Below are 22126 nucleotides of genomic sequence, written 5' to 3'. Positions count from 1 at the left end.
TTTCAAACAAAGATTGAATAGTTTAGGTGTATTCAAAGCACACTTCTCATCAGGGTAAAGAATATAATTAAAGAGGGGTGCCTGGATGGCTCAGTCGGAAGAGCATCCAACTCTTGATATCTGGGTTGTGATTTCAAGCCCCACATTGGATGTAAAGATTATTTAAATAAACTTAAAAAAAAAATTCAGGGGTGCCTGGTGGCTCAGTCAGTTAAACATCTGACTCTTGATTTCAGCTGAGGTCATGATGTCACTGTTCAGGGGTTAAAGCCTCACATGAGGCTGAGACTGCTTGGAATTCTCTCTCTCTGCCCCTCCCCTGCTCAAGCTCACGCATGACTTTCTCTCTCTCCCTCAAAATAAATAAACTTAAAAAATTTTAAAAAGACTAAATAACTATCCAAATAATAATGTCACTATTAAATGTAGAAGACTAAATGTAGAAGATGGACATAGTTAAAAGGCTAATGAAATCCTTTATTTTCAACTCAAAGAATGAAAATCAATATAATCTATTTCAAGTTATTAAGATATTGCAAACCACTGGGGTACCTGGGTGGTTCTGTCAGTTAAGCCTCTGACTTCAGCTCAGGTCATGATCTTACGATTTGTGAACTCAAGCCCCACACTAGGTTCTCTGCTGTCTGCACAGAGCCACTTTGGATCCTCTGTCCTCCCCTCTCTCTGCCCCTCCTTTGCTTGTGCGCTCGCTTGCACTCTCTCTCTCTCTCAAAAATAAACATTTTTTAAAAAACTTAAAATGTTGCAAACCATTAATAGTAAAAGCATAAAAGCAGATAAAAATGACAAAAAGAACAATAAGAAACTATTAATTCAAGAAATATTTCTTGAGTATTTACAATGCCAGTCATTAGGGATAGAAAGATAGCTGAAACAAGGTGCCTGACACTTGAGGAGTTCACTGACTCCATGGGAATTCTCAACCCAACCGGCACAGTGATGCTCTTTAAGATTAAAGACAAGATGAAAGCTAACCTTAATATAACTTTTAGGGTTATAGGTGAAAAGAGTTAGTGTTTAGAGCATTTGACTTGTTTAATCTTATTTAAATCACACACAAAAGAAAATATATTACGTTTACTATCATATTGAAAATTACAGGAGAAAGATAAAACAGGCAACAACAACAAAACAGGCAGATTGAGACAAACATGGAAGTAATCAGAAAAGAAACAATGCACAGAAAGAAAAATAAAATATATTTGGCCAAATAGAACAGAAATAGTAATCATCAATATAATTTACAAGAAAAAAGAGAGGCACCTGGGTGGCTCAGTTGGTTAAGCATCCAACTTTGGCTCAGGTCATGATCTCCTGGTTCATGGGTTCGAGCCCTGCATCAGGCTCTGTGCTGACAGCTCGGAGTCTGGAGCCTACTTTGGATTCTGTGTCTCCCTCTCTCTGCCCCTTGCCTGCTCTGTCTCTCTCTCTCTTTCAAAAGTAAGTAAACATTAAAAAGAAAAACTAAAAAAAAGAAAAGAAAAGAAACAAGCAAACAAAATCTTTCCCAGATCCACACTGAAAGGTATGTGGTCCGTGTGTAATGAACATCCCAACAAGATTAAAGCAGAAAAATAAGAAACAAGACTCCTACAAAAGAATAAGTATCAAATTTGCCTTAGATTTCACAATAAATTCCAAATGACACAGGAACATCATGCATAGAACATGCTTGAAATATTTAAACATGTTAGATACTGTTCTTTCAAAAATACTTAACCCCAGCAAGATTGTTTGTAGAAACTGATAAACCATTCCTAAAATTTATATGGAAATACAAAAGACTTAGAATAGCCAAAACAATTTTGAACAAGTTGCAGGACCCAGTTTCAAAACTTACTAAAAAGTGAAAGTAATCAAGACAGTGTGGTACTGGCAGAAAAAGAGATCAAAGGAATGGAACTGAGAATCCAGAAATAAACCCTTACATTTAAGGTCCACTGATTTTTTTTTTTTTTTTTTTTAAGACACACCCAGGCAAATCAATAGGGAATGGAGAGGTCTTTTCAACATGTAGTGCTGGGACTACGAAATGTCCACATGCCAAAAAAAGATTTACACCCTTTACTCACACACACCATGCACAGAAATTAACTGAAATGGCCCAGATAAAAGAGCTAAAACTGAAATTTCTGGAAGAAAACATAGGAGAAAAATCTTTGTGATCTGGGGTTATATAAAAAGTCCTTAGATATAATACCAAAATCATAATCCGTAAAAGAAAAAAGTGATACACTAGATCTCATCAAAATTAAAAACTTTTACTCTTCAAAAGACACCATAGTGCTCGCTTCGGCAGCACATACACTAAAAGACACCATAAAAAAAGGGTGCCTCGCCGGCTCAGTAGGTAGAACATGTGGTTCTTGATCTTGGGGGTTGTAAGTTCAAGCCCCACATTGTGGGTGGAGATTACTTAAAAACTAAAATGGTTAGAGTGGCAAAGGTTATATGTACTTTACCCCAATTAAAAAAAAAAAAAAAAAAAAAGACCATAAAGAAAAAAAAGATAAAATACAAATGGGGGAAGAACCTGTAAATCATATAATCAGATAAAAGACTTGTATTGAGATCATCTAGAAGCATGTTGCTGGCTCCGTCAGTAGGGCAAGCAATTCTTGCTCTCAGGGTTGTGAGTTTGAGCTCCATGTTGTATGCAGAGATTACTGAAAAAAAATGAACTTAAAAAAAAAAAAAAACATAAACTGATCACATAACCAAATAATCACACCCCCTACAAATCTAACTCAGAGAAATGTAAACATATGTCCACACAAAGACTTATATACGAGTGTTCACAGCAATATTTATAATAGCTAAAACTGTAAACTACAATGTCCATAAAATGGTGAACAGATTAAAAAAAATGTGATATATCTATACAATCAAATATTATTCAGTAATAAAAAAGGAACTACTAATATATGCTATATAACATGGTTGAACCTCAAAAACACTCTAAGCCAGGCTCAAAAGACAATAGATTGTACAATTCCATTTGTATGAAATATCCCAAAAAACAAATTTATATAGAAAGTAGACAGCTACTTTCCTACTAACACCTACAGCTAAGGTTGTGAAGGGAGATTAACTACAAAGGAAAGAGAGAATTTGGGGGAATGACTGAAATGTTCTAAAACTGGATTACAGTGATGGTTGGTTGCACAACTCTCTAAATTCCCTAAAAATAACTGAATTATATATTCATAATCAGTGAATTTTACAGTAAATTATACCTTAATAAAGTTCTTTAAAATAAAATCCCCAAGTCCATACTGAAAAAGACAAATAGAAAGTTTGATAAGGAACAAGATATTTTCAATTTTCAAGTATGTCCCCACAAATTATTAATTACAAAAGGGAAAACAGTAACTTTATATTGAAGCCTGGCAGAAAATGTGATCATACTACTGGGAAATACAAATCATGTGTGTACTGTTAAGTTACAACTAGAACACAGCATGACTTCAGTGGCAATTTCTGCCAAAGATGCATAAAGACTGAGAACTTCCAGATTGGAGGAAACTAAAGAGATAATACAATTAAATGCAATCCATGAGTCTGGACTGGATCATTTTGCTCTGAAACACTATTGGTACAACTGGCAAAATTTAAACAGTTTGAGGATTAGATACTAGTCATTTATCAATGTTATTTTCCTGATTTTGATAGCAGTACTGTGGTTACATAGGACAATGTCCTTGTTTGACCCTGAAATACTGAAAGGTTTTTTTGTTTTGTTTTGTTTTTTTAAGTAATCTCTACAGCCAAGGTGGGGCTCAAACTCATGATCCCAAGATCAGGAGTTGCAGGCTCTACTGACTGAGCCAGCCAGGCACCCCTCACACTGAAAGTTTTGGGAATGAGATGAGGGACTATAATGGCAGTTCAGTGGCTCAGTCAGTTAAGCATCTGACTCTTGGTCTCAGCTCAGGTCAAGATCTCACGGTTCATGAGATAGAACTCAGAGTCGGGCTCTGACAGCACAGAGTCTGTTTGGGATTCTCCCTCTCTCTCTGACCCTCTCCCGTATGCATGTGTTCACACATGCATGCTCTCTCTGCCTCTCAAAATAAATAAATAAATCTTAAAATAGTTCATGGGAAAAAAGGATCTTCATACTGTACTTGCTTATAAATTTGATACCATTTTTATAAATGAGACTATTTCAAAAGATTTTTAAATAGTCTTTACATTTACAAAAGTAATTTTAGTTTGTTATGTTTGAGAGAAGGAAAAAAACAAAGATACATGCCTTCCAAATCATTACTGAGGATAAAACCAAAGAATTATTGCCCACAAAGGAAAACCAAAAATAGAAACCAAAATAAGAAAGCATAAAACCTCACAGAAGAAAATCAACTAAAAATAAAGCCAGTTAGGACAATGCAAATGTTTTAAATTCCCTATGGTAAACAAGAGAAAGTTTAACACATAACACAAGGCATAAAAATTATAACATGGACAAACACAAATACAAATAAACTGAAATCAAAAGAAATCAGTGTAGCATCAGCCAAAGCAGATAATCAGGAAAACATAAAATAACAGGAAATCAGGGGGAAAAAAAAGTTTGTAATTAGAAGAGCCAAGGATCAATTCACCCTCAGATTAGTACCCAGTTTGCCAGAATTTGAGTTTTTAAATCTCTCTGCCTCAGTTTCCTCATCTATAAAATGAGGATGAGAGTACTGACCTCATAACATTATTGGGAACATTTAATGAGTGAATGCAGGTAGAGTGTTCTAAGAGCTCAAGTATTACCTATCACTTATTATTTGTAGGTTTAAGTTTTCTCTTATTATGAAACTAATACAGGTTTAATGTATAAACATTGAAAAGTATAGGAAAAATTAAATAGAAATCACACACATCCCACAACCCAGCACTAACCATGCTGACGTACCATTCCTGGGTTACTTTCTTACAATCTTTTTTTCCAAGTGTGATGCTACTGTGTTACTGAAACAGGTCAAAGATCTGAAATTTAAGAACTACCCAATGAATTGACTTTCCTCAGGGGATATGTCTACAATAGTCAAAAGTAGCAGGTGTTACGTTAAAAATAATGTATTTAACTTAGGCCTAAGAGCAAAGCTTACTTCAGTTGTAGATAAGAAAAACTTAGTTATAATACATTATGCTTTTTAAATAGCATAGAAAATATGCTTATCTATAAAAATATGCTTTTTATCTATAAAAATATATATTTTTAAAATTAACAGTGATTCAGAACACATTAATTTTTACTTAAAATATGTAAGTCTCAACAGTTTTCCAAACTGAGTCAGAACATATTCACAGTTCATGAAATCAATTTGGCGGTTTGTGACCAACATTTCTTTTTAAAAATAAATAACTGGGGCGCCAGGATACCTCAGTCAGTTGAGCATCAGACTCTTGATTTCGGCTCAGGTCATGATCCCCACATCGGGCTCCACATTAGCAATGTAGAGCCTGCTTGGGATTCTCTCGCACACGCTCTCTCACTGCCTCTCCCCCACTTGTGCTCACATTCTTTCTCTCACTCTTGCACTCTTCTTCTAGCGGTGCCTGCATGGCTCAGTCGGTTAGGTATGTGACTTTGGCTCAGGTCATGATCTCACAGTCTGTGATTCAAGCACTGAATCAGGCTCTGTGCTGACAGCTCAGTCTGGAGCCTGCTTCAGACTGTCTCCCTCTCTCCCTCTCCCTCCCTCTCAAAAATAAATAAACATTAAAATAAATAAACAAACAAACAAACCTAAAAAAAAAGAAAAAAAGAATAGGGGCACCTGGGTGGCTCAAGTTGGTTAAAGGTACGACTTCAGCTCAGGTCATAATCTCACAGCTTGTGAATTCAAGCTCTGCATCAGGCTCTCTGCTGTCAGCACAGATCCTCCCTCTCTCTCTCTCTGCCCCTCCTCCATTCTCTCTAAAAAATAAACAGGGGCGCCTGTGTGGCTCAGTTGGTTGAGTATCGGACTTTGGCTCAGGTCACGACCTCAACAGCTCGTGAGTTCGATCCCCCTCCCGTTGGGCTCTGTGTTGACAGCTCAGAGCCTGGAGCCTGCTTCAGATTCTGTGTCCCTCTCTCTCTCTGTCCCTCCCCTGCTCCCACTCTCTCTCAAAAATAAGCATTAAAATAATAAATAAGCACTAAAAAAATAGAAGAATGTCAGAGAGTACTATATGAAGTAATGATTAAGTATTGTTTCCTGAACAATTATGTATTAAAGGATATGTATGCTGATTAGGATGTAGAAAATGTATTTTGTACTGTGAGTCACCCTTGAAAAACTAACTCTGAGAGCTGCTGAGGTAGAAAATGAGGAAAGATTCTGCAGTGTGATTTAATCATCTGCTGCTAAACTGATACATTCTGTAACTACCCCTGTACATTTTCTTTTCCTTTTTCATGTTATTCTCACCCACACATGCCTCAAACCTTGCTCACAGTACCAGCCTATTGCACTCAGTTCTCTGCTGCCAATCAGCGAAGGTGTCACGGGATACAGCGATTGCTAAGCAAGAAGCACAAGTTGCACAAGAACTCTTTGCACTCACCAGCACTCCCAGGCCTAAAGCATGCTCCTTAAAAAAAAAAAAAAAAAAAAAAAAATCACTCATGACTCCCTCAGGCAATGATTTTTCTCTGGACAAACACTATTAACTATCAACTCAATGGAATCTTCCAGACTAAAAAGAAGTTCTCCTACTTCCCATTCCCTTGCTATTTCATCTCTCTTCTGCCAGGACTAATTGCTACTTTCTTAGAGACTGGATTCCTCTCTCATTTTTCCATCTTCTAAATTATTTTAAATAGAACTGGCAGTACTTAAAAAAAAAAAAAAGCCCTCTTCCTTACAGGGAACAAAAGTATGAAAGGAAAAAAAAGAAAACTTCTAAATAAACAATGGAAAGGAGGAGGATTGAAGACTCACAGAAAGAAAAAGAAGAGACTACAGAAGAGTTGATAGCAGAATTTAAAGAATCCTGGTTAGTGATGTTTGAAACCAAAGGAGATTTGAGACTCAAGCAGTGCTTGTTTCTATTACCCACAGGTGTAGGGCAACTGGTATAATTACTCTCGGCCCAAACCTGCAGTCAAAAATAAGGCTGACGGGGCACCTGGGTGGCTCAGTCCGTTAAGCATCTGACTTTGGCTCAGGCCATGATCTCGTGGTTCATGAGTTTGAGCCCTGTGCTGGGGCTTGGGATTCTCTCCCTCTTTCTCCCTCTCTCTCTACCCTTCCCCCCCCCACTCTCTCTCTCTAATAAAAATTAAAAATTTAAAAAAAGGCTAAGATAAGGCAAGCTTTCTGCATCTCTACACACCATCTGCATACATATTTTTGTGGCGAAAAATTGCTTGATAAATCAACACATCTTTTGCACCTTTTTTCTTAATATTGTAACTAAAAGATTTAAAGTACAGTATTGGAGAAATTAACAAGTCTATTTTTAACTTTTTTTTTTTTTTTGGAATGAAGCAGCATGGCTTGCTGGAAAGAGCACTGATTTCCTAGCCAGGAGGACCTGGGCTCAGATTCCAGCCATACCAGTGACTAGCTGGTGAAATTACTTCTCTCTGAAGCTATGCTTCCCCATCTTTATCTGTCTTTCGGGGGTAACTTACAGAATTAAATAAAAAGTACAGCTTACTGTGCATAGCACCCACAAACAACAAATCTTTCTGCTCAGACCACATTCCTATCAATAACAGTAACAACGTGGCTATGGTTATTGCAATACTTCTCAACTGGAAGTGGATGGGAGAAGAGAGGATAGAAAGAGGGAAAAGTGAGTAGATGACCCTCTAAGGAAGGACTTGGGAGTTTTGTCAGGGAGGGGACAACGTACAGAGTATAAGTGAATGTTTATGTTTAAACTCCTGATTCTGAAATGTTTGATTCTGAAAATATCTGTCCAAATGACCTGTGTCTCTAGAATTACTAAATTAGGGAGCTGCTTTAAGAAACCCCATAAGTTCAGTCACTAATGAATGGTATATTTACAAACATTTTCCTAAAATGTCAGGTAATACAACTTTTACTATACGATATCATCTTTGGGTTTTCAAATATCTCAAACTTAATATACATAAGTTTTAATGAGGTATTTATAATCAACTTCTAAATTAAGATAAATGGATTTTATACTATAGTTGTGACTTCACATTAATCATCTAAAGGCTTTCACAAAAAAATTATCCAAAAAAGTTTTTTTCAAGATTTTTTTAAACTAATTTCTACACCCAACCTGAGACTCAAACTTACAACTCTGAGATCAAGAGTCGCATGCTCTACCAACTGTGCCAACCAGGTGCCCCACCAAAACTGTATCATTATAATTAAAATTAAACTCATGATGTTTTGTTGTTGCCAACAAAAGGTAGGATTCTTGCCTTTTGAAATAATCTAAAATTGCTTTAACACATATCCATGAGATTGGCAACTACTTGAAGATCTAAAGATTTAAGTGTTGATAAAGACAGAAAGCAATTTGGCATCACCTACTAGGGTTGAATGTGCTAATACCCTACAATCCAGCAACCCCACACCTAAATTTATATTAGATATTTGCACCAAGAGATATGTAAGAAAAAATTAACGACAGTAATTTTTTAGAAATAGCAAGAACCTTGTAGCCATCCCAAAGTCTGTAAACACAAGAAGAAATAACTGTAGAGGGGTGCCTGGGTGGCTCAGTCAGTTGAGCGTCCAGCTTCAGCTCAGGTCATGATCTCACCGGTCGTGAGTTCAAGCCCCGCATCAGGCTCTGTGCTGACAGCTCTGAGCCTGGAGCCTGCTTCAGATTCTGTGTCCCCTCTCTCTCCGCCCCACCCCTGCTTGTGCTCTGTCTCTCGCTGTCTTCAAAAATGAATAAACAAAAAAATTAATAACTGTAGAATATCTATGAAATGGCATACTATATGGGGAACCTGGTTGGCTCAGTAATTGAGCATCTGACTCTTGATTTACGCTCAGATCATGATCCCAGGGTTGTGGGTTTGAGCCCCTCGTCAGGCTCTGAGCTGAGCATGGAGCCTGCTTAACAATCTTTCTCCCTCATCTGTATTTATATTTATATAAATAAAATGTCAGACTACAAAGCCACCAATATAAATGAACTAAGCCACATTTTGGAATCCCAAAAACATATTGAGCAAAGAGAGGAAGTAATAGTAAAATTATGTCACTTATGTAAATTTCAAAGTCAGGTAAAACTAAACAATATATTGTTTAGGAATATATATGGTGAGATTATAAGAAAAGCAAAAGAACTATTAATACAAAATGCAGAATACAGGCTACCTCTGTGGTGGAGGGAGTGAGCTGTAATGAGAGAACATATGAGGGCTTCAATTATTTTGTGATATAATTATTTTGTGAGATCTTCTCTGTACTAATGATATACTTCACAATAAAAGTTGTTTTGTTTTGATTTGTTTGTAAGGGGAAACACAAAAACTAAGTCACAAGTGGAGACCTGAATAAAGAGCAAATCAGGTGTTCCTGGGTGGCTCAGATAGTTGAGCTTCCGACTCAATTTCAGCTCAGGTCAAGATTCTCTCTATCTCTCCCTCTGGCCATCCCCTGCTCACATGCACACTCCCTCTCCCTCTCTTTCAAAAAAAAAACAAAACCCCAAAAAACTCTTTTTAATGTTTATTTTTGAGAGACAGAGAGACACAGCGCATGAGTAGGAGAGGGGGAGAGAGAGAGCAAGACACAGAATTCGAAGATGGCTCCAGGCTCTGAGCTGTCAGCACAGAGCTGGACATGGGGCTTGAACTCATGAACTGTGAGATCATGACCTGAGCCGAAGTTGGATGCTTAACAGACTGAGCCACCCAGGTGCCCTAAAAAAAAAAAAAAAAATTTAAAGCAAATAATGTAAGAGCCAAGGTTTCAAACCACAGAATACACACACTTCTCTCACATTTAATATGAGATCCTGACTTTTCCACAAATAATTCTACATTTTGGGAAAAAAATAAATGAAAAACTTAAAACTCGCCCAAAAAAGTCCTCATGCTACCTTATATTTCTCAACATTTCCCTAAGAAGGAGAAACCGTCCTGTGAAGTTCTGGGTATCAGGTCTCTAAAGAGACTAGAGACTTTCTAGTTACATTCAGCAAACAGCTTTAACTTTTCGTTATCCATATACTAGAAGCATGGGCAATTCTATATTAGCACTGACACCTGTTCCAGAAAAAAAAAGCAAACTGATGATTAATGCACACTCTTGGATAGAATGGTCTCACGTGGCGCGCTAGTTTCTGGAATGCTTCAATTTAACCGGTCTACCTATCTTGCATTATGCGTGGAAACACTTCGGAATGAAAGCAATTACAACTACAAGATGTTGCATTTTCTCCTCTCTTCAGGTGATGAAAATCACTCATTACCAGGGGCTTCACAAAGCAAATACATGGGATATAAATGATAAAACGTCAACTGGAAAATATGGCACTGCCTCCAAACGAAGAAACTGCAGATAAATAAGGAGTTTAATTTTTTTTTTATTTGTACCTTTTCTTGAATCCGACACCTTCTTCAATTTCCTGATGGTGGCACCAAGCCGACTACCCTTTATAACCTCCAACTATTTGGCCAAGCCCCTCATTCCCTTCCTTCAACACCACTGCCCACTCACCACGACGCCTCCGTTCGCACAACCCCTCACCAGAATGTCAAGAACAACAGCGTTCGTCTTCAGGTCCCAACCTCCAGGTCCCCCGACCTCTGAACACCGCACCCGCTCCAGCCTGGCAGGTTCCGGGCTCCGACCTCCATGCCCCCGGGACCGCACCCACACATCTCCTCCGCTCCCCTCACCGCCGCCGCCTTCTCCGTCCTTCCCTCAGTCCCGCTGCCCCAGGCGGTCGCCCCTCCCCAGAACCCGCTTTTCCACTGAGCCTCTCCCTCAATGCACCTGTGGCTCGGCCCTTCCACCCTGCTGTCCCCTCACCGCGACTTCCCCGCCCCCCCCCCACCCCCGGCCAAGTCCCCCGGCCCTCGCCAGCCCAGCCCAGCCCAGCCCGCTAGGCCCGGACACCAGGCCCTGCGGCCTCGGCTGCCCCTTCTCCTCACCGTGCCGTCTCCGGGGACCTCGTCTCGGGAACCCTCCGCTTCCTCACCGACCGCAGCCTGCAGCCCCGCGTCGGTGTGGCCCAGCGGCTCTAGGGGAGCCGGCTGCCACTGCCGCTCGAGATCCGGAGGTGCCTGCTCCATGTCTGCAGTTTGGCGCGGCAGACCCAGTGCGCTTGCGCCGCCGCGCAGCGCGCCCCGCCCCCTTTCCCCGCCCGGGAGGCAGCGCCCGGCCCTCCTTCCCTAGCCGGGGCTACCGCTCCCAGAGCCCCTTTCCTTGCTTATGCTGCCGCGCGTGGAGCCCGTTCCCCTGGCTCGGTCAGCGGCGGCTGAGACCCACAGAGCTCCCTTGCCTGTGGCTGAGGCGGAAAGGCGCGCCTGCCTAGGTACTGGCCACCGCTGCTAAACTGGGATACGCAGAAACCCGGGAGAACTGATGGAGGGAGAGAAGGGGAAAAAAGGGAAAGGTGAAGACCAAAGTAGACATGGGAACCATTCCGATTGGTGATCACCTAGAGAAAAATTGAAACACAAAAGAAATCGGAGGCCGCAGTCTGACCTCGCTCTCGGCCTCTGACTTGCCTGCCTTGTAGGTTCCATTTTTTACCCGGAAAGATCAGAGGCGCAAATAAAAAACTTTTAGCGGGTCCAGTAACACATTTAGCAAAAGGTAGCACATGCAAGTTTTTGAGAGAAGTGAAGAAGTGAAGCATTTGGCTGAAGCGGTGTTTGAAATCCGTTGCGTTTCTGATCCGGAGAAACCCAGAGATTTCTGATCATTTTCTACAAACATACTTTAATGAATTTTCGGAACCCGCTTCCTTGATAAGCATTCACTATGGTAACCTGATGGGAAATGCTCACTGGGTGTACCAGGATGTGGTAGTTGGCCGTTCCTTATATGCAGTCTGGTCATCAGTTTTTCCATGACACAAACCTCATTCTGCCCAAATACCTAGCTGTTCCAAGTTGTGACACACAATGTGCTCTTCCTGGATTGCATTCTCTGCCCACCCCCCCCCCCCCAAACTGGTAAATTTCCCATTCATCCCTAAAACCTCAATCAAGTTATAATGTCCAAATGCTAACATCACTGTGTTAATAAATCAGTTAGAGGGCCTAGGTGGCTCAGTGGTTAAGTGTCCGACTTTGGCTCAGGTCATGATCTCACCGTTGGGAGTTCGAACCCTGCATTGGGCTCTGTGCTGACAGCTCAGATCCTGGAGCCTGCTTCAGATTCTGTGTCTCCCATTCACTCTGCCGCTTCCCTGCTTATGCTGTGTCTCTCTCTCAAAAATTAATAAACGTTAAAAAAAAATAAGATAAAAATGTTGCTTGTTTTATTTTACAATTATTTATTTATATGTCTGTCTGCCCCAACTGACTTTGGACTTTTTTTTAAAGCAGGGACCCTACCTTACTTTTTTTTCCCTTCTGAACAAACAGTAGTGTGGTAGGGTCCCCTCCCTAAGAAAAGAAAAAAAAAGAAAAAGAAAAAACCTCAAGGTAACCTGGTTATACAGCTATGTGAAAACATCCCTCACAACCTTGTAACATGAGACCACTTATTCAGACTACATGTTTGTATGTTACCATATATGGGAGACAAAGAAGGAGAAAATAAATAAAAAACCACGCCACTTGGCGTTGAGGTCTCAGTTCTTTGGGTAAGAACCCAACTGAGCCATGCTGGCACAAGTAAAGTTGCTTCCTGGAAAGAAAAGCCTCGATTCTCTGTGCAAGAATCCTGCTACAGAGGATATTTACTCAAATTTTTGAAGACATTTCATCAGGGATTACTCATGCTAGGCAAATTCTCAGGAAACATATTTTTAAATCGCAAGACTATTAATTTATCACAAGAGAAATATATATCTTCCCAGGGACAGATTTGTAACCATTATTCTATGACTTTCTCCCCATTTGAGATCCTTAACAAGTTTGGAGAGCCATTAGGATAATTCCTCTGGCCTGGTGATTTGAGTATTTCATCCTGTAGTAAGAACAAGGAAAGGGGCTCAGGGCTTTACAAAGCATTCATGGAGAGGGGGCCATAGTGCTGTGTACGATTGAAAGAAAGAAAGAAAGAAAGAAAGAAAGAAAGAAAGAAAGAAAGAAAGAAAGAAAGAAAGAAAGAAAGAAAGAAAGAAAGAAAGAAAGAAAGAAAGAAAGAAAGAAAGAAAGAAAGAAAGAAAGAAAGAGAAAGGAAGGAAGGAAGAAAGAAAGAAAGAAAGAAAGAAAGAAAGAAAGAAAGAAAGAAGGAACAAGGAAGGAAGGAAGGAAAAGGAAGGAAGGAAGAAAGAAAAGAAAGAGGAAAGAGAGAAAGGAAGAAAGAAAAAGAGAGAAAGAAAGAAAAACAGAGTAGGAACATCTGTTTCCCCTTCATTATGACCCCAAAATATGCCACTTTGCCATGTGTATTATTTTGAGCTGAAGGCAATCAAGACCCAGATGAGTCAAGAAAATTACTTTTACCTCTCCCTTAAATACCTAAAAGAATTTATGTAGGCCTGGCCCAGAAAGACAATGATTACCAGAGATAACTTTTTATCTGAGTGACCCATCTGTACAACAAGGCAAACCTCTAATTACCAAACATCTGCTCTTATTATCGTCCTGTGAATTACCCTCCTCTCCTTTGAATCCCAGGCCCCTGTCCCATTCCTTAGTCCGGGATGACATCTAAGCCTCAATTATTTCCTGACATGTTCATGGGTCTCATGTTCTTCCCCTTCTCATGGGGCTCCCATACCTACATAATTAAACTTATTTTTGTACTGTTAATCAGTCTATGTCAATTTAATTAATAGACTAGCCAAAAGAATCTAGAAGGATAAAGGGAAATTTCCCCACCCCTTACAATTCACACCTCTTTTTTTGTGAGAGAGAAAAAATCAAGACTGCCTTTGAGGCAGCTCTTTTCTGGCCATCGGTCCTGTCTCTGTGCTTTAATAAAATAACTTTTTTACACCAAAAAAAAAAAAAGAAAGAAAAAAAAAGATACCACCTTTGATATCAATTTTAAGTTAACTAGATATAACTTCCTCCGCATATTTTCTTGAGAGATAGCCTTGAAGAAACCAAATTTGGGAAAAGGGTCATTGAAAAGTCTAAAATCAGGGCAAAAAGGATTGGATAATAATTTCCTCATCTTTTCATTGTTCATTGTGGGAAAATTAGAAAATAGTTATGAATAAAAGTAATATAAAAGCTCCATACTCTCACACCCAAAGATAAGTACTGACATTTAACATATATCCCTTCAAATATTATACACATATGTAATAAAAATGGAATCATACTATAATGTTATTTAAAAAAAATTTTTTTTTCAACGTTTATTTATTTTTGGGACAGAGAGAGACAGAGCATGAACGGGGGAGGGGCAGAGAGAGAGGGAGACACAGAATCGGAAACAGGCTCCAGGCTCTGAGCCATCAGCCCAGAGCCTGACGCGGGGCTCGAACTCACAGACCGCGAGATCGTGACCTGGCTGAAGTCGGACGCTTAACCGACTGCGCCACCCAGGCGCCCCTATAATGTTATTTTATAATTTATTCACTTAATACAGCCAGAACACCTTTCCACGTGAGTAAATATATTTGTACAAAATCTTCTCAAAGACTAATTAGAGTTTTATCGTAAAAAATTACTATAATTTGGGGCACTTGGCTGGCTCAATCGGAAGAGCATTGTAACTCCTGTTTGGGGCTATAAATTCCAGCCCCACACTGGGTGTAGAAATTACTAAAAAAAATAAACTTAGAAAAATTACTATAATTTATTTAATCTTATAATCCTCTATATTTTTTTAAATATCTTATTTTTAAGTAATCTCTACCCCCACCATGGGGCTCAAACTTACAACACGAGATCAAGAGTTGCATGCTCTACTGACTGAGCCAGCCAAGTGCCCCTCTGTAGTGACAGTTTAAGTTGATTTCAAGCTTTACTTTTATAAACAACACAGCAGTGACCATCCGTCTATATAACATCTTTGTGTAACCAACCTTAAGCTTAGTAGGAGCTGGGAGATTTTTAAGAGAAATTTTATTTAAGCTTTGATAGTGCCTGAGGAATTATTTCTGCTCTGTTATAAAATACTATATTTCTCAAAAATTATTATTTATATCCACTAGATAATATATCTGTCTTACCGTTGGGGCTGCCTACAAGCTGACACTCTTTTCAATAAAGAGGCAATAACTAGTGTTTAAAAAGCCTCGATTGGGAGAAGAGGTGGTATCTGGAATTTCTTGCCCATCTTTTGGGGTTGTTTTTGTTTTCTTTGTTTTTGTTTTTGTTTTTTTTTTTGTTTTTTTTTTTTTTAATTTTTTTTTTCAACGTTTTTTTATTTATTTTTTTTGGGACAGAGAGAGACACAGCATGAACGGGGGAGGGGCAGAGAGAGAGGGAGACACAGAATCGGAAACAGGCTCCAGGCTCTGAGCCATCAGCCCAGAGCCCGACGCGGGGCTCGAACTCACGGACCGCGAGATCGTGACCTGGCTGAAGTCGGACGCTTAACCGACTGCGCCACCCAGGCGCCCCTGTTTTTGTTTTTTTAATAAGTAGTCTGTTATTTGTTTGTTTTAATTAGAGAGAGAGTGTGTGTGTGAGCATGGGAGAGGGGCAAAGGGAGAGACAGAGAGAGAAAGGGAGAAAGAATCCCAAGCAGGCTCCCTGCTGAGTGTGGAGCCCAACGTGGGGCTCAATTTCACATCCCTGGGATCACAACCTGAGCCGAAATCAAGAGTCAGACCATCAGTTGACTGAGCCACCAGGTGCCCTTTGTCCATCTTTTGGACAACTTGCCTTGCAGTTGTTGTTTTGTTTTTAATTCAAGCATTTAACATTTTTATTTTATTTAAGTAAGGTCTATGTTATTTAATTTTATTTAAGTAAGGTCTATGCCCAATGTGGGGCTTGAACTCATGACCCTGAGATCAAGAGCTGCATATTCTACTGCTTGAGCCAGCCAGGTACCCCTGCCCTGCAGTTTTTTATGTATGTGGCACTTTGGCATACATATTCATGATGCCCCTGGCAAGACAGGCACTATTTTCCCCATTTCACAGAGGAAGAAGCACGCTTGACAAGGTCACACAGCTATCAAATAAGGAGAAGACCCAAGAATCACACTCAAATTTATAGGACTTCAGAATCCATTTGGGCCATGCTGCTTTGCTTGGAGGAAAGGAAAAAGAGAGACTTTTCTGGAAAAGGAGGAAAATAACTGGCAGAAATCAAGGGTTGATACCTCACCTGAAAACCTAGAGGTAGAAGTATATTTCCTTGGGGGACACCTAGGTGGCTCAGTCAGCTAAGCATCTGACTCTTGATTTCGGATCAGGTCACGCTCTCAGGGTTTGTGAGATCGGGCTCTGCACTATCACAGAGTCTGCTTGGAATTTTCTCTTTCCCTCTCTCTCTCTCTGCCCCACCCCAAATAAATAAGTAAACATAAAAAATATATAACAGAATAATTAAAAAGTATATTTTCTTGAAAGATAAAGGCAAAGTCACTCTAGTCTGGCTAAAGTCTGGGAAAGCCCAGCGCCATGACTCCATAGACGTTTTGGATACAGATGATCCCTGTTCTTCAGATTCAGACAAGGAAAGAATATACCACCACCATCACCACTACCCCGCCCTGCCCCCATGTACACGCACACGCGCGCGCGTGCGCACACACACACACACACACACACACATCTCTTACTGGGGAAGGGCTTGCAGTTACTTGCTCCAGAATGAATGGGAAAGGTCTTAAGAGGAGGGATGACCAGCCAGGCTAAGGATGAGTCAGCTTCTGTTGGGACACACTCCCCACTTCATCCAGCCAGGAGAGCTATAGTCACTAATAATCTGAATTAGCATGATTTAGATTTTTTAATGAATTTAACAAATATTTATTCAGGTCTTCTGTTAGCCTAGGAACACCACAAAACACCTATTCTCTGCTCCTCTCCATCCAGATTCTTTTTTCTGCTCCCTGGGATTCTGCTATCTTGCTGGCCACCTAGGGTCTCTAAGGGTCATGTTCTTCTCCTTCCTCCAGAACCACACCCTTCTTCTCCTTTAGCCTTGACCAGCAACCAGCACCAGCTCCACCTCATGTCAGTGTGGATGACATCTGCCCTTGTTCACAGCATAATATCTAATTTGGCCCCTTCCCATTAACATTACCATCTTCCTTTCTGACCTCGTTTGGAAACCAAGTGTTGGTATGCAGTCCTTCACTGCAGTTGAAGAGTTCAGACCCTTCTTTTACTACCCATGGGAAATTATTTCAACTCAGCCATTCAGACCCTGAAAGTCCCAGAACTTTGAATCATGGGTCAGAGAGGATGCTGGAGATTAGAGCCATCATCCGGCCAGTAGTGGTGCAAGGGCCAAATTATTCCCAAGACATGAATTTCCTGTGGGTTTTGTGCTGAGTCACCAGAGCTACCTTGATTCTGCAACTTTCTACCCCCCAGATTACCTGCCTTCATTCTGTGAGTGCCTGATATCCTCCCAGGATTTTCTCTACTTGCTTGATGTGACTAGTGTTGGTTTCTGGTCTATACAGCACAGAGCTATGACTGACATAGTGGAGCTCCTATCTATCCAACTAAACATGCAATAAATATTTATTAGACACCTGCCCTCTCCCAGCCAATCTCATCTGCCAAGGTGATCATATAAACTGCTTCATGGCTGTATGCCCGTAGAGAAGACTGGAATATGCACGCAATACCTGCAGAACCATCCCCTAAACCCCTATGGCTTGAGAAACTCCCGGAAAGTTCTACAGCAAGCCAGGTACTAGAATCTTCAGTAGTTAAAAATCATGAAAGCCGCCACAGGAGAAAAATATTTCTCCCTTGGGCACCTGGCTGGCTCAGTGAGTAGAGCATGTGATTCTTGATTTCAGAGTCCCACGTTGGGTCTAGAGATTACTTAAAAATAAAATCTTAAAAAAAAATACTACTTCTCCCTTAGATAACTTATTTTTTTTTTTTAATTTTTTTTTTTCAACGTTTATTTATTTTTGGGACAGAGAGAGACAGAGCATGAACGGGGGAGGGGCAGAGAGAGAGGGAGACACAGAATCGGAAACAGGCTCCAGGCTCTGAGCCATCAGCCCAGAGCCTGACGCGGGGCTCGAACTCACGGACCGCGAGATCGTGACCTGGCTGAAGTCGGACGCTTAACCGACTGCGCCACCCAGGCGCCCCTCCCTTAGATAACTTAAATACACTTTGATAGAGGTCTTCTAAAGAATATAGTTGTTTACAACTAGGACGCTGAAACCAGATAGGTTGGAAGGGCCAAGGCATTTTGGGATAAGTGGGTCTTATGGCACGCATCAGCTAATATTGTACAGATGAATAACAGCTTATCTACAGGGTAAAATGGATACTTTGCAAGCTCATAAGAGCCTGGCAACTGACTAGAATGGAGAGTTTTCTTTGATATTTATATTATACCACCTGATCTTTGTTTGAAAACTAGGGCTGCCTGAAAGTTTCTCAGGATATATTACCTGATTCTGACTGTGTGTATGTGTGTGTTTATGTGTTTGGGGTTTTGTTGTATTTTCTCCTCCAAAATTATATTAAATCCATTTGGGTGTTTTGGTTTTGGAGATTTTTTATGACTTCTTGAACAGAGGTCATAATTATTCCTCTTGCCACAACACCAAGTAAATATATAGAGACTCTGCTCTGAGAAGAATAAAACAGATCCCATTTGGGGGAAACCAGCTTATAGGTTGTAGGATTGCTGCCAGAACAAAATCTTGCCCAATTCTGTCTCTTCTGAACAAATTTAGTGGTAGGAGAGATCTAGGTACATGCATATGGAGTCACTGTTGACCCCTTGGGAATTTCTTTTTAAATGAATCCTCTCTTTTATTTCTTTTATTTATTTATTTTTTTGTTATTATTACTTTTTTTTTTTTTTTGAGAGAGAGAGAGAGTGAGCGTGAGCTTAAGTAGGGGAAGAGTAAAGAGGGGGGAGAGAAAGAATCCCAAGCAGGCTCCAAGTTGTCAGCATGGAGCCCAATGTGTGGCTCGAACTTGGAAACCACAAGATCATGACCTGAGCAGAAGTTGGATGCTTAACCAACTGAGCCACCCAGGTGCCCAGCATTGGGAATTGTTTTAACTTGGTATAGTGAGACATGCAGACACAGAAATGAGTGCCATGAAAAAAGAGGGTTTTTTTTTTAATGTTTATTTATTTTGAGAGAGAGAGTGTGTGTGTGTGAGCAGGGGAGGGGCAGAGAGAGAGAGAGAGAGAGAGACACTCTCTCAAGCAGGCCCCAAGAACACAGAGCCCAACGTGGGTCTCAGTCCCATGACAGTGAGATCACAACCTGAACTGATATCAAGAGTTAAACACTCAACCGACTGAGCCACCCAGGCACCCCAAATGAGCCACCCAGGTGCTCCAAGAAGAAGTTTTATCATGCCCACAGATTCCTAGAAACAGAAGGCACAGCATGCCATTCATAGTGACCACACAGAGAAGCAGAGTGAGAGGGGAAAATACCACAGGAGCCTTTATTGTGGTATCTGTGGGAAGAAATGGGGCAAGTCAGGATAAATAGGTTTAGGATTGGCTAGTTTGAATAATTTCAGAGGGCTCTGGGGCTAAGGGTTGTCCCTAGTTGTCTGGTAGCTGGCCCTGGGATAGGGAAGGGGAATTATGTAAGAGCCCATAAAGGAGGTATTTGGAAGTATGGGCTCTGGATTGGTTGGTCTGCACAAAAAAGTATGCTAGAAATTGGCTATCCCTGGGAGGCGCAATCTCTCGAGGGTCAGCAAGGCCCCAAGATGTCAAAGCACCAAAAACACAAAATAAAAAGACATAATCCATTCACAGACACACAGACTTGCACTAACACTTAGAGTCATATCTGTAATGACATATATGTCTACTAAAACATTAAATCACAATTAGATTATAAGGGATTTCCAAAGAAATCAAGTCCAACTTCCTACCTGATGCTTAAACTTGGTGCCAACATACCCACCAAAGAGTTATTCAGACTAGGGTTTGTAAACAATACCATGGACAAGAATCGCATTATTTCTTTTAATGATCTTTAATTTTTTCTTGCTACAGAAATGACATAAAGCATCAATTTTTAAAGTTTATTTATTTATTTTGAGAGAGAGACCATGTGTATGCATACATGAGTGGGGGAGGGGCAGAGACAGAGGGAGGGAGAAAATCTCAAGCAGGCTTTGCACTGTCAGCACAGAGCCCAATGTGGGGCTCGAACCTATGAACCATGAGATCATGACCTGAGCCAAGATCAAGAGTCAGACATTTAACCGACTGAGCCACCCAGGTAACATAATCATCATTTTTAAAATTTAGGAAATAGGGGCACCCTGGTGGCTCAGTCACTTTTGTCTACCTCTTGTTTCAGCTCAGGTCATGATCTCCTGGTTTGAGCCCTGCATTGAGTTCTGTGCTGACAGTGCAGAACCTGCTTGGGGTTTTCTCTCTCTTCCCCTCTTCTGCTCATGTTCTCATTCTCTTTCTTTCTCAAAATAAATAACTAACCTTTAATAAATACATAAATAAATAAATAAATAAATAAATAAATAAATAAATAAAATTTAAGAAATAGCAACAAACAAAAAGAAGAAAGTAAAACTCATCCATAATACCAAGATCCAGGAACAATCACTATATTTTTGAACAGTCTCTCCCCCACCATGGACATGTACACAAATATAATCCATAAAGATAGGATCAAGTCTTACATGATGTTTTGTATGAAACCTGGTTTTTTTATACTCAATACTGTGAACATCTTCACTCACTTGGTCTTGCCTTTCTCCTATGACAGGAAGCTGGAACTAAGAACAGCAGGTGCATGGACTGAAACTCCCCTTTTATTTATTTTTTTATTGTGATATTTGCTTTTTTGCACCGGTGTGGAACGGAACCTGCAATATCTCTAAGGTATGCTTGTATTTATATCTGTCATATTTGCCTACCAAATGTTAATAAACATTAAAAAATACTAAAAAAAAAAGAATTACCTTTTTCTTGATATTCAGGTACTACTGGCTACATAAAATAAGTTCAGAGTGTTATCTTCTCTATTCAATGAAATTGTTGATTAGTATTACTTCCTCTTCAAATTTTTGTAGATCATCACTGAAACAATATGTGCCTGAAGCTTTCTTTGTGGGGAAAGTTTTGATAATCAATTAAAATTCTTTACTTATTATTAAATTTTCAAAGTATTATTTACTTTATTTTTTAAAATGTTTTTAGTTTATTTTTGAGAGACAGAGAGACAGAGCACGAATGGGGGAGGGGCAGAGAGAGAGGGAGACACAGAATCGGAAGCAGGCTGCAGGCTCTGAGCTGTCAGCACAGAGCCCGATGTGGGGCTTAAACTCACAAACTCATTAATATTTCGATAATTTAAATTCAGGATTTTGAAAAAGTTCTGCACATGTGGGCAGGTTCTGTCCACTGGCAAACTTTGCTAAGGCTGAGTATAATGAGCATTGGGTATTACATGGGAGCAGCCCCTAAGACCACCATAGTGAATGTTTATTTGCTGCATCCCCAACTTTCACTCCTACTTCCCCTTCCCTTCCTTACAGGCTCCCGAATTTGTTCCTTGACTTCCCACAAACTTCCTCCATGCAGCCCATGTGCTTCCAGGGAGACTCACTCCGCCCCCAGATCCGGTATGGACCTATAGATACTTCCACAAGAAACACAAATATGACTCCCTAAAGCCTTAAAAACTAACAGTGATCCTTACTAAAAGCCGCTTGAAATAGTACGTGAGGAATTATATTAAATTGTTAAAACTTGCTAAAACTTCTCTTTACATATCTACATCTCCTCAGTGTCCTCCCCGTCAAAGCAACTGCTCCTCATTTCTCCCCTTGCCCTCTTACCTCAAAACTCCCTGCTCACACGGGTTTCCTCCTTCCTCACCACCCTCCAGATCTTTTCTTTCTTTCTCAGGATGGCTCCAAAATCTTTCTTATGCAGAGA

The 22126-nt window shown here is 40.2% G+C and overlaps 1 protein-coding gene across 2 annotated transcripts in view; it reads right to left on the bottom strand.

The window, feature by feature from the left end:
- Positions 1-11273, bottom strand: part of SNX4 (sorting nexin 4) — a 71554-nt gene extending 60281 nt beyond the window's left edge. The window contains exons 1-2 of one of the 2 annotated variants that reach the window (XM_086675166.1): positions 11102-11273; positions 6568-6594 (exon numbers count right to left, since the gene is read on the bottom strand). In XM_086675166.1, coding sequence (XP_086531292.1) covers positions 6568-6594; positions 11102-11242 — 168 coding nt within the window. In that variant the 5' untranslated portion in view covers positions 11243-11273. The remainder of the gene's footprint in view (positions 1-6567; positions 6595-11101) is intronic. The other variant, XM_086675167.1, reaches the window with a different exon arrangement.
- Positions 11274-22126: the final 10853 nt, after the last annotated feature.

This window comes from Puma concolor, chromosome C2 (assembly GCF_028749965.1).
Source record: "Puma concolor isolate L17-30 chromosome C2, mPumCon1.1.hap2, whole genome shotgun sequence".
Classification (NCBI taxonomy): Eukaryota; Metazoa; Chordata; class Mammalia; order Carnivora; family Felidae; genus Puma; species Puma concolor.
This window is presented reverse-complemented; position numbering and strand designations above follow the sequence as displayed.